Source organism: Sparus aurata, chromosome 8 (genome assembly GCF_900880675.1).
Source record: "Sparus aurata chromosome 8, fSpaAur1.1, whole genome shotgun sequence".
Lineage (NCBI taxonomy): Eukaryota > Metazoa > Chordata > Actinopteri > Spariformes > Sparidae > Sparus > Sparus aurata.
In genome coordinates, this window is record NC_044194.1 from 16,693,637 (window position 1) to 16,706,612 (window position 12,976).

General features: G+C 43.6%; 1 protein-coding gene across 1 annotated transcript in view; it reads right to left on the reverse strand.

Annotated features, from left to right (window-relative positions):
* The window catches only part of LOC115586796 (A disintegrin and metalloproteinase with thrombospondin motifs 20), an 84,058-nt gene that overhangs the window by 51,459 nt on the left and 19,623 nt on the right, over positions 1-12,976 (reverse strand). Inside the window, exons 8-11 of the mRNA XM_030426148.1 lie at positions 12,763-12,868; positions 8,349-8,495; positions 4,691-4,832; positions 3,975-4,079 (exon numbers count right to left, since the gene is read on the reverse strand). Of these exons, the coding sequence (XP_030282008.1) occupies positions 3,975-4,079; positions 4,691-4,832; positions 8,349-8,495; positions 12,763-12,868 (500 nt within the window). The remainder of the gene's footprint in view (positions 1-3,974; positions 4,080-4,690; positions 4,833-8,348; positions 8,496-12,762; positions 12,869-12,976) is intronic.

A 12,976-nucleotide genomic window follows, 5' to 3' on the forward strand; every position in this document is an offset into this window, starting at 1 on the left:
TTATAGACAACAAGTGATGGGATGCCCTCGTTAGTGCACGGCCCACTGAGCCAGATGACAGACGCGCCGCCGAGAGGTCATGTGACCGCATTACTCACTCCGGCGCCCTGTGAGAGGTCCCGTTGAGCAACAGAGAGGGAGGGAGAGAGAGAGAGAGAGAGAGAGAGAGGCACAAGTGGAGAGGCAGAGAGAGTCGGAGGAGAAGGGAACAGAGGGGGTAGAAAACTACCCATGAACCCTGCAGTGCCCATTGCCCTATTTCAACTAAGCTGTATACAAACAAACTTTTTTTCACTCTTCATTTAGGGGGACGTGCCTCTCTCCCACTTTTTGGGCACTGACCTCAATTACCCGATGCGGTCACTACATTGTTTCATAACCCGACAGAACAAAAACCTCTCTCCAGACAGCACGAGCGCAAGAGGTGACAGCTCAGAAGATGTGCTTTTTTTTTTACGGGAGATGACGTTTCCCATGTAATCACTTAGAATGACATGGCAGGCTTTGGTCTAATGATAGGCTACGGAGAAGATCTTCAAAGGGGAGCTGTGGTTGCTAAGACAATACCTGCTGCTAGTTTCCCCCCATAGAAGCCTTAGCTGTAATCCTCCAGATCTGACACTCCCCCCCAACACACACACACACACACATACACACACACACCCCTTAGGGCTCTGCAGACACCTCAGAGCCAGGACCCAAGACCCTGTAAAGCCTTAGACCTGAGCCTCATGACTTCTTTGCAGAACGAATGGGAAAGGAGTCGAGGAAGAGGTGAAAAGGTGTGATGGATGAAGTATATTAAGAATGTCTGGGGAAAAAAAATAAAGATGGACGCAGTGGACAAAACGTACGAGAGGCCCCGTGAGATACAAAGACAGAAAAACACAATACTGACACAAGAGAATCAAAAAGAATTATCTGGGTTTGGAGGTTATCAGACCTTTTTTGAGGCTGGCATAAGGATGAACACAAACACACCATACCGAAACACCACATAAAAGAGCTCTTGTGCGGGCAGGTGAGTGTCGGTGCAGGGTCCCCATCTCTTTCAACTCGTCCTACTTCAAACAGCCCCCTGCATGAAGATGAAACTGGGCCCTCGGCACACAAACAAAGGTGGTGCCTCCGCTCGAACGCACAAAGAAACGAAGGAAAAAATCTTTGTGTGTTTTTTCATAGGAAAAACAACCACCACTAAAAGGTCTGTCGGGTGGTCCACTTTGGTTCAAACTGAAATATCTCAGCAGTTATTGGATGGACTAACTTTAAGGACATTCATAGTCCGCAGAGGATATATCTTAATGGCTTCGGTGACCGTCAGATTTTTCCTCTAAAGCCATCACAAGGTTGACATTTTTGGATTTTCAATGAAATGTTTCAACAATTACTTGATGGATATCTGTGTTCCAACAGGATGAATATATCACTTGGGTGATCCCTAAACTCTTCTTCTAGAGTTACAAATCTGCCAAGCTAACAGCATTTCCATCATCCTGAGCTGAAGTCATTGTGAGCATGTTAACATCAATAATGTCAGAATACAACTAACAGCACTGTTACACTGAGATACTGCATCACAGAGCCGCTAGGAGACCCTTAGTTTGGTTAAATAAGGCAGAAGGAATTCTAAAATGTGATTTGGCTATCATCACACATTTAGATGGAAAATGCAACTGAATGTGGTCAGAAGTTAACAAAACTGTTGTTACATGAGTACAGTACGTTCACGACGTCTCAAAAATGTCCACTTGTCAAACAGATTTAACCTGGTTGTAACCCTGATGCTTGGGCCTCTCTGGAGCTGCACATTACCAAATCAGTGTTTACAGGCTTCCAATAAAGACCAGACATCTACTGTAATCTAGCTGAGTAAGCTCAAATTGAGTTGAGGGTTTGTAGCTTATTAAAGCAACACCGCACGGTGTGACTAAACACCGTGTCTCCTCAGACGTCTCTCCCACGGACAGAGCTGAGAGCAGCTTGAGAGCTGCAGTCCCAGGACATTACTGTTTAGTCGGGTTGTTGTGGTTGGATTAAGATGTTAGCTATCCCCCGTTAACCTCTCCTCACTAGACAGGGCTGATCCAGGACCTAACATGGTGAGGAGGGAGATGGAGCCAGATGAAAGGATATAAGGGATATAAGACTTACATGGGCCCACACTGAAAAAGACTCCTGGAGGGCAGAAGGTTAAGGAGAGTAGAGAACCCTCCTTCTCTCTCTCTCCCTCTCTTTCTCCCTCTCATGCATGTTCCGAATGCTAAACACCAGCCCACCACATCCTCCTCATTCTCCTCCCTCCCTCTTCTCCTGCGCTGCAGAATCACTGATGTGAGGTCTTTTGTGAGAGCGCTGGCTGGTCTCAGCCTGGGCTCTGTTACGGCCTGACCACTGACCCACTCACCCGCCTTTTAAAGAGGTTTTAGGGTCATGGGTTCACAACAAGGTGACTCAACTGTGAACGGCGGGCGGCATCCTCTTTCAAAGGGCCTACGTCTTCACCTTTCCCTTTCAAGACTCTCTCTCCCTCTTTTTCGCCCCCTCTGTCTCTCTTTTCTTTCCTCTTTCTCTCTTTCGCCCTCTGCCCCCCCTTCCCCTCCCCTGCAGCCCTTCTTTCCATGTATCCTCAGTGACTGACCCGACGTCTCAGCCCTAATTAGCATAGCATCCCAGAGCGAGGAGAACATGAAGGCTAATGGGGGTTGGGGCCCCCGCAACAACACTGAGGGTAAAGCTTCAAGTTTCTAACTAGGGCCATCACCTGACCACATTTACATGGGTTTCTGCAACCAGAAGGCAGGCAGGAGAGTAATGGATGATAAATTATTCCTTTTTCTTGGTAGGGGAATTGAAGTAGAAGGGAAAGGCATCAGGATTCAAAGCGGCACTGCAAGGGAGTTTTGGCTTGTGTCACTAATGTATTTAGTCTAAAATGCAACGAGGCCAGCTTTAACAACAATGCTGTTGAGGGAACAGAGGAAATACATTCAGTGTTGCAATATGGTGAAAACAAGTATTTACATTTAACCCATATTTAAAGCGAACTCTGGTTCATGGTAGCTGCAAACGATTCCTCATGTTTTTCTGCTTTTAATACTAAGTGACTTGGTCGTTCTGCATCACAATAACCCATTTTAGGAGACCTATTGTGCTTTTTTAGTTTTTTCCGCTCCATCTGTGTTTCATATATGTTCTTGTGCATGTAAAAAGTTTTGGAAGTTAAAAAGTTAAAAGTCTGCAACAATATAATCTCCCGCAGAAAACACTGCTCCTGAAACGCATCGTCAATAGTCTCGCCTTTAAATCTGTGACTTTGTGACATCACACGACGTCACAGGTTCACACACTTGCATAATTTATGCCTTGCGGCTAGTTTGGTATGTAAGAATATATTTCGTACAGCTGCTCTGTTATTGTTCGCTTTGCTGGGTCAGGATTTGTATAAATTGACAAATCAGAGGAGAATGGAGACTCAAGGAGGACGGCCTTAAAGAGACAGGAGCTAAAACATAGCGTTAGCAGTACTGGGCTTAATATCGGTCCGATAATTAACCAGGCTGATAATCACTTAATTCATAATAAACAGTATGTACATACGCATAAAATATGTTTAATTTCCTCTCATTTTACTTTTGATACCTTAATACATTTTAATTTCCTCGAGTTATATACGTATGGGCAACTTTCACTTAAATATTTTAACACACTTTTGTTCAAGTACAACCTTTGGGTCCTTTTATAAACAACAAGTTTGCTGCAGAGTGTTACAACTCAGTTTTTCTAACAATATGACGGAAGCTGTATTGACATCTACACACACCCCCCAAAACTGACAGCATTTAACATTTACAGCAGCAACGTAAGTGCCAGTCAGTCTACTTACAAACCATCTGGGATTTAATTTTGTTTAGTTTAGGGAATCAAACTCATGTAATCTCTTCCTTAAGCAATACAGATGTGAACGGACTCACCATTCCATGTCCACAGTCGGTCCCATCAGCCAGTGGCATGTGCTGTGTACGACATCCTTTATGGTCCCCCTCTGCACTCGTACACCACAGCCTCTTGCACTGTTTCTGTGGGAGTAAAAACGAGCAATAGCAATTAATCATTTTGTCGGAAAAAGGAAAAGAGCTAATCCATAATGTTGAGTGAGAACATTTGGCAAGCTTCCAACCAATACGAAAAAAAACACACACTGGACATGTTCAATTTATACAATAACTTTTGACTCTGTTGCACTGATGGAAACATTTAACAGTTATTTCCTCCTATATGCCTCTTGTCTTTTGGCAGGAAGAGTGTGTGATTGCAGATTGACATTGTTTTTCTTAAGAGAATATTTCATATTTCAGACATGTGAGCTATGCATTTCTAATGGCCCAACATCAGGTTTTAATTAGTGGCCATGCATTCAACAATAGACTGAGTTAAACTGCCTCTTTGTATGTATGCATTCCCCTGTAAATTACCATAAACTACACAACACACAATAAACAGACCACCCATTTATACCAGTTGGTCTATATGTGTAACTGCTCTGCTCGAATGTCTGAGGGTTCATTGAAACAAAGTTCTTCTGTACGTCTGGGCAGATGACAGCCGTATCAGATCAACTTCCTCCTGACGTCTTAATTTTTCACTTGTTCAATGTGGCTTTGCTTACTTTGATGGCAAGCCAACTTACCATGTAAGGGCAAATTTGAGAACCGGGTCCAAACATCAGTTCACATTGTCTGTTGGCATTGTAGATTTGACCAGGGAGGAGGGTGGGCAGCTCGTATGTCCTGCCTACGGGCTCATCGAGGAGGCACTCCCCGTAGCCGGTGCTAAAAAAACAGTGAGAATGTGTGTACAGTAAATGAAGAAGCACAAAGGTGTATGCACAAACAGGAAAATAACAAACGTGTATACACAGGTATACGAGGCAAAAGTTGACAGTTTGAACATTTTCAGGATAAACAAAAAGTATCAACATGCGTCATCATCTTTCATGAACACAGAGTAAACTATTCTGTGTCATTGTCTGTGATCATCCTCAGACGCGTTTTCCCCTGTGGGTGGTCTGTAAAGTTACCTAACAGGGAGACTGATACCACTTCCCCTCAATGGCCTGTTAGTAAATGCTGTCACTATGAAACTGGAGTCAGGCGCCACAGACTGAATAAAAAAGCATTTCGGTACAGACTGAGGAGGATCTGCACGCTGCACACTGCACACATTTTTATCCGAGACTGTGCATTCCTCTGCGCAGAAGGGAAAAAAAAGAGAATTTGAACTCATGAAGCACCTTGATTACGTTACTTAAATCTGTGCCAGCACCAGCATTGCACTCTAATGACAGATTGCGCTGTATGTCAGCCACACCTTGAGCCATGACAGAGGAACAGAGACAACAAAAGCACAGCTGGACTGAATGTATGCACCAACATCCTGCATATAAAATCATCAGCCTTCACGCTTGTGAAAAGGCACCAGTAAAACATGTTAGCAGAGCGCGCCAGGCCTCAAAGAATCTCTTCTTTCTTTGTTTACTTTCAAAAAAAGGAAACTGACGGGTGAGACATGCATGGATGTGTAATTACACGACGTGTCTGCATCGCTCTGACAAATTTAATCCAGGTTTGAGCTGCAAAAACACCTGTTCCATACAGTACCAGCTGATGTGACGAGCCAATAATTACACTGGATTATCCTGAGTTACCGTCACTTTGTTTCTTTCCCCTTTCATTTCCAGCCATAACATAAGAAACTGCAGCAAACAGCGCTGGGTGGCAGGGTAATGATTGCATGAGAAGAATAAACCCGCAGTGGAAGATACTGTGAATGAAGACTATAGAGCAGCCTGTCAGGGAATCATACAGACAGTCCCATATTACAGCATCTTTCAGCAGTTGGTCATCTGTCTAATCAGTGTCCTGGAATCTAATGGAACTATTATTAAGACCAGGACAGACAGACAGACAGAGGGAGAAGGGGTCAATGTGGTCATTTCTTAAATGAATTTTTTTTTTTCTTAAAGAATATCAGCTGTGCGGTTTTCGAGACAGCAAGGCAATTCCTTCCTGGCACCAGAAGAGATTCCACACCTGGCAGCCATTGAGAAACTTGAAAGTGGGTTTATTTATAAGATGACTTATGGTTGGCTGTTGTGCGCTAGTCATAAGAGACTAAACAATAATAGTTTCCATGTACACTACACTGGGTTTCCCTCAGCAAACAGCGCAAGAGCTCTTCTGATGTCAGAAAGATGGTTTTTGCTGAGGCACAGGGCATCACTGTACAGTGTTTGATCAAACAGCGGTAAGTAAACTGCAGTGATGCTGTCATGTTGGAGTATTGTCTCTGACAGCATGTAAAGATTACTGAACATGGAGACATAGAAGAAGATAATGACAGAGCTTCATCTAAAGCATAAAAATTCATCTTGGTTTTATCGAGAAAATTGAAAAAAGTAGTTAAATATGAGATCATGTGGGAGCTGCTGTTAGGGTGGTTAGCCTAATTTTCAAGGTGTGTAATCGAAAAGGATAGGGCTCGCCCACTGCTAATGAGTATGCGGTTTCAATACTCAGCGAACACAACAATTAGTGGGTGGCGACAGTCAAAGATTTGCATTTTACCTTTATATTTGGATTTTGAGGCTTAAATCAAACGGCACAGTGCCAGAGAGGAATGAATGGTTGCTTTATGTAGTGGTTGACACATAATAGCACTGCACAACAGCGGGACGCTTTTCATCGGCTCTCAGGTGCGGGAGTTCAGTGCACATTATTATAGCGACAGTGAGATAAGGGCGACAGGAAGGGGAATCTTTGCATTTTGAAAAGGGACATTCAAGAGGTGGTGTGGCCCTTTCGTTTTTTAAACTGCCAGGAGAGGGGTGCATATTGAATTTGCTCTTTAGGGAGAATGGGCAGTCAAAACACTGACGTACTTGACCAGGTCAGCCGGCTGAGCAGGAGTAGTACTGTAGAAGTGCTAGTTCGAATCAATGCTCCTCATTGTTGGCTGGAGACAGATTTCAAAAGCACTTGGACTACACTCTCAAGGGCCTTTCCCACCACTGTGGCTCCCACACTGCAGTGCTGCTTTACTCTCTTCATACCTGCACTGTTTGTTGTATATCTCATATGGTTAACCAATTCAAGTTTTACCACAAATGTATTTGAAATCTACATCATGCACTTCCTGATTTTTGTCATATAAAAAAGAACAGAGTGACAATGCATCACTGAGTCTTGCTGGTGACAGACTCTGGTGTCAGCTGTATTGAAGTCAATAAGAGATGCATGGAGAAACACGCAACATATCTGCATGGTATGAAATTGTGTTTCATTGTTCCTATTCCTATTCTGTGAAGTGTGTTCTTTCATTTTCTGCAAGCGTTTCTTCATCAGATGTAGATATGCTGGGTAGATCCGTGCATCTCCCATTGACTTCATTACAGCTGGACACCACACTCTGGCACCAAAGCAAGAATCGGTGATGTAATGCCCCATCCTGCTTTTTCGATGTTCCTTGATTTTTGTGCATTAATCAGCCACACACACAGAACCCAAACAGCTGACATGGCCCAGTCCATCCAATACAGTGATTCATGGAAATTCTCGTCCTTCTTTAGCTGAATATTCCGACCAGTCAATGTTGAGGTCATTGTTGACTGGAAACTATATGAAGCACAACCTTTAAACATACGATGCATCTCCTAAAACTGCGCTCTCGAGATGCATCTGGTCAACAAAACCGTCCTTTGTGAAGACCTCCACAATCAACAGAGGAAAAAGAACGCAAAGATTAAAGGGTCATGTCCAGGGAAGATCTAATTATAACTGACATTTCCCATCTTAAAGGGGAGCCTTTCACCAGGATCAGGAACTACAGTGCTGGTTAGGAGTTGCTGAATGAGCCGTTGCCCCATGCTACAGGTTTTGGTGTGGAAAGCAGGCTAGTGACTCGATTACTGTTTGCCCAGCATCTTGAGAGCAGGACTCTGTCTGAGCAGAGAGACAGCTGAGGGGCTGCAGGATATCCATCGCTCAGGTCAGCCGTGGAAGACCCCCGGATTCAAACAGGAAATACTCTTTCAACACCAGGCAATAACAACTCCACACAGTTTACATTGCACTGACCTGTCTACAGAGCATTTCAAGGGATGTGGAACCAGACTGTTTGGCCTGCCACGTCACAACAAGTAAAATGGAACACTTCAAATGTGGATGTGATAATATGAAATTGGAAAAGAAATGGAGAAGCATGCCTTTCTTTTTTCCATGAGATTTGATTTTTTTTTCTTGTTTTGATAATGAATCAGTTTTAACCTGGAGAGGAGAGCTGGTACCTACTCGAGAAACTCTGTGATGTACTTGCGACTGCACTTGGACCACGACCAGGGATTGGTGTCGTAGTTAAGGGTTGGAGCCATGACGTGATACTGGTGCTTCATGCCTGCCTCCCGGCACTTCGGGTTGTCATCATGGGGCATGTTGAACCTGGTACAGAGAAACAGAGGGGTGTTAAAGATGGAGAGAGGGCTATAAGGAACACACACAAAGTGATTATCGGCTGCTTAATGGCTAAGTCGCAGCAAGGAGGATAAATGTCACAGGATTTACATTCAACCATTTTGAACAGGGGATCACCTCACACCATCCCTGTGGGCCACCACGGAGACACATCTCTGAGTAATACCACACACTCTGCACCTTCCTCTTGAGCACATGTTTATACAGTAAAACCATTGCAAGGCTTCAACTGGCCAGTAGTATGTCATGCTTAATTTATCAACATCTGTCGCTGCCACCATCGTGGCTAGCATCACGTCACGGTATCCAGAGGTCAAAGGTCTTCATCTCATTCTCATTGTCCAAGAGCTTAATGCAGAGGAGAAGGTATGGGTAGTAACACAATGAAGATTTAAATACGTGCATTTAAAATGTAAGCTTAGAGTAGATGTGAATGAGAAGTTGTTGCTCTTGTTGTCTCTTGTACCAGAAAATTGTGAGAAGTGTGTTCCTAAAAGCACAAAGTGAGATCTTTGAATTCCCAAACTGAAAAATATTCAGTTAGCACTGCTGTACAACAGAGAACGGCATCAAGTCCTATTTTTTTTTAGGGAAGCCGGAGCCAGAGAATGTTTGGTATTCCAGCTAAATAAATGACTTAAAAGCTTAAACTACTATCAGAGTTGTTGGTAATTCATTTTCTGTTGATCCACTTACAGTAACAGTTAATCAAATGGTTGTTTCTACTCAGTCATAATGACCAGTAAAACGAGTACTTCATAGGACAACAGCTGCACAAAATGAAACACACAGCATGGCATCTGCAAATTAATGAATTCATCCAGCCTGTCTGCAGTTGGCAGCCTAATAAAGCAAGTTTTCTCGATCATGTCCAGAATAGCGCAGTCCAGTGCGGATGTCCTGTTTTGTGCTGCGGTTTGGCATCTAACCATAAATACATGGAACGATTGCACACATGCTTGCACACGTATATATACACACACGCAGGGACCCTTACAGCTGTATGATGTCGGAGATGTTTACAACAGGATGTAGGCCAGCGCTGAGCTCTGGACTGTGGCTGAGGGTCAATCCATACAGCCACATAAACAAGACCTAGCATGGCTGGCATGAGGCCCACCCTACAGGGGCCGAGGGCCTGAAGGCAAACGTCCAGGGAATAATTACAGTAAGCCTCTGGCACAGTAATGAGCTCGGCACACACAAATCAAGCTGTTGGCTGATGCTGACAAAATCAAAACAGAATGATATTTCCAAACTATTCTTCGTCACTTACGATGCTTCAAAGGATGCATAATGATGATGCAGACACTTATAGGCAGGTTTAAAATAAAGCTAAACTCCTCGACGCTTTGCCCTCAGGCCCTCATGATGGGGATACGTGAGAGGCTCAGAACAATTTGTACAAGTTATAATGATTTAGCTGACCCAGATATGAAGGGCACAAATGGGGATCCTGGCTTCGGATCCTGAGATGAGATCCTTTTAGTGTAATTGGGTCGTAAATCAGGAAGTTTAGTGGCTCTCTGTTTTGCAACCTCTGCAGACAGATCAATAACTGAATCAATTCCAGTGGGAGAGTACCAACCCCAGCACTTAATTATTAGCATCCAGACTATAATGTGATTACTTGAAGTCCACTCACTTTAAGATAGAGCTCTCAGTAAAACAAACTGCTTTGCTGTTCTTCACATCACACCCTAAATGCCATGCTGTCAGACAAGAACACATTTCTTGTGATGAAATGCCTCTAAATAACCGTGAGCGAGATGTGCTGACGGGCCTGATTGTGAATTCCTCCAGATGGGCTGTACATAAATAAGAACCACAGCAAAACAGCATTGTTTGCAGGAACAGCACTTTATCAGCTCAGTGGCACCAAAGGGGGAAAACGCATTGCAACATGTGAGTGGATTAAACACTTTAATTTCTCCACATGTATTAGTCTATCTGTGCATCTCGCCCAATCAGTGTTAAATATGTGCATCTATCAACAGAGATGAGGGGAAAGCAAGACTGCTCACCCGTGGGCTACTTCAATCAACAAGTTTTATTGCCTTCTTGATGCAATCTGATGAAGTATATGATAAGGTGACTTATATGTACATGACATCTATAAACATCTATGGTGTGACACACGTGGACATACACACTATGTATGAAGTTAAACATTTTGTAACATAGATACCTCACTGGCCTGTTGTTGTATGTTGTGATCTGCTCATCTAACTTATCAGTTCCAAGCCAAAGTGTGAATGCCCATGTATATCTAACATATATATGATCATCGGTGCGATGTCAGCACAAGTCACCACATATACTCATGTCATAAACCTCATCAGACTGCATCCGGAAGACATTAAAACTCGTTCGAAACTTGAATGACGGCCTTGGCCACCATGCACCAGCCATGGTGCTGCTCCTTAGTTATGACCTTCTGAAGATATTAAAAAAGGAAATCAGAGGCCCACATCAAAATGTCAGGACGATTTATCCGATATCCAACACATTTGAAACCTTGGCGTTGTCTAATGACAAACTTGATTATGTGTGTCACCTTTGAACAGCTATCGAGTGACACCACCTCGCCAGAAAATCCCCAGGATGGCTATTAGAAATCACACGTCCTCGCAGTCATCTGAGAAAGGCCTCCTGTCCATTAGTCTAAGTCTTTCTTTAATCTGCAATACTCTTGAGTGGCTCCCACTACCTGACACTAGCTTTCCCAGAGCGCTAAACACTCTCAAGAAACTCACGCCTGTGAACGCAGCGATTAACCACGCCAAGAGGCAGAGCCAACTGGGCCTCCAGCTGCTTGAACTTTAGCATAAACAGATCCACACGAGACACAGAACGGAGGAAGGGAGGGGGGGTTGTAGACTCGTCCATCTGGCTGCTCTAGTCCGATCTCTCCACTGGAACAATGTGTGAGCAGGACAGAGGTGGTAGAGGAATATCTGTCATTCTTAACGAATGGCTCACAAGCTCACACGACACTGGTCCTTTTTATTGTCCTACACAAATGGACAGGCAGACCAGAAGGAAACATTTCACCTTTATGCGCTGCGAGGGAGTTGGGGAGGCAGGAGGAGAGACCGGGGATGGGCAAGAAAAGAAAAATGCTTCGTCTTGCTCATAAAATATGCCCAAAAGTTCAAGATAAGATTTGCAGTCGACAAAACATTTCAAGAGCTGCACAACAAAACAGTGTTTTCCCAAAAAAACTTAAGCAATTGGGGACTTAAATAATGTAAAAAAACAACTGCCAATAATCATACAGCTCAATGCAGCTTACCTGGCACAGGCCAAGTCTCCAGGAACCCCGAGAACAAGATGTTATCTGAACCCTTTTATATGCCTAAAGCTTCAGTGTAACTGCCAAGCTAAAAAACATTAGCGTGCATCCCATTTAAAGTGGTTGCACAAGCTGGACTACAGGTTGAGGTCTTGGGGCTTCCGGAGTCTTGAAGTACACCCTTCAAGCTGTATGGACCCATTTCATATTCTAATTTGTGTTGTTTTTTAAAATGTTAAAACAAGTCCTCATCTGATTCAGTTGTTTAGGAGAATCCTGCAATTGCATATTTCAATTAACTAAACATGACCACAAAAAAAAAAGGTGGTAATGAGTGATTTATGTGTGCCTGATGGATGTTTGGAGTAATAAGCGATAAAATCACATGTTTTGACTTGGTCACTTGGATAGAGTTGAGTCTTTTCTCACTTCACACATGTGGCAATATTTGCTTGTTGTGAAAACACACTCTGGCAGACAGGCGTGTTGTGATAACACCAACACGACTCGCAAAACAGACAAGTTACATATGACGGCACTGTGACATCTTCGGCTTGTTTTATCCAACTTCGTAGACGATATCTGGAAAAGTTCTGGGAACAAGGCCTTGCACGGCCTGATAAAGTTCTCAATGATAAAGTACTTACTGTATTCAAGGAACACAGAACCCAAACAAAGATGAAGCTCTGACACATACAGGGTTAACTTCTTGAGCTGTATAGTAACATACTGTCGGCTGGCATGTTATTAAAAGTTTTTCACTTTATTATGTTTTGCACCTGTGTCTGCTGTGGCCTACGTCTCTTGATAAGAGGTCTTTTGTTGGTTAAAGCTGGCTGTGAGGGGGTGAGACAGAGTGAGTATGTGTGTGTGTGTGTGTGTGTGTGTGTGTGTGTGTGTGTGTGTGTGTGTGTGTGTGTGTACGTTGCTGCAACTTACACATGGCCCAGCTCATGAGCGATAGTGAAGGAGGCACTAATTCCATTTTCCTCACTGATGGAGCAGCTCCGGTACTGGTCGCACATGGTCCCCAGCTCCGCAAGCCCTACAGGGTCACGTACACACACGGAAAAACATGCAGATGAACATAAACACATAAAGACACACTTTGAGAAAAAAAAAAAAAAAAAAAAACCTGCTTGAGTGCTAAAGG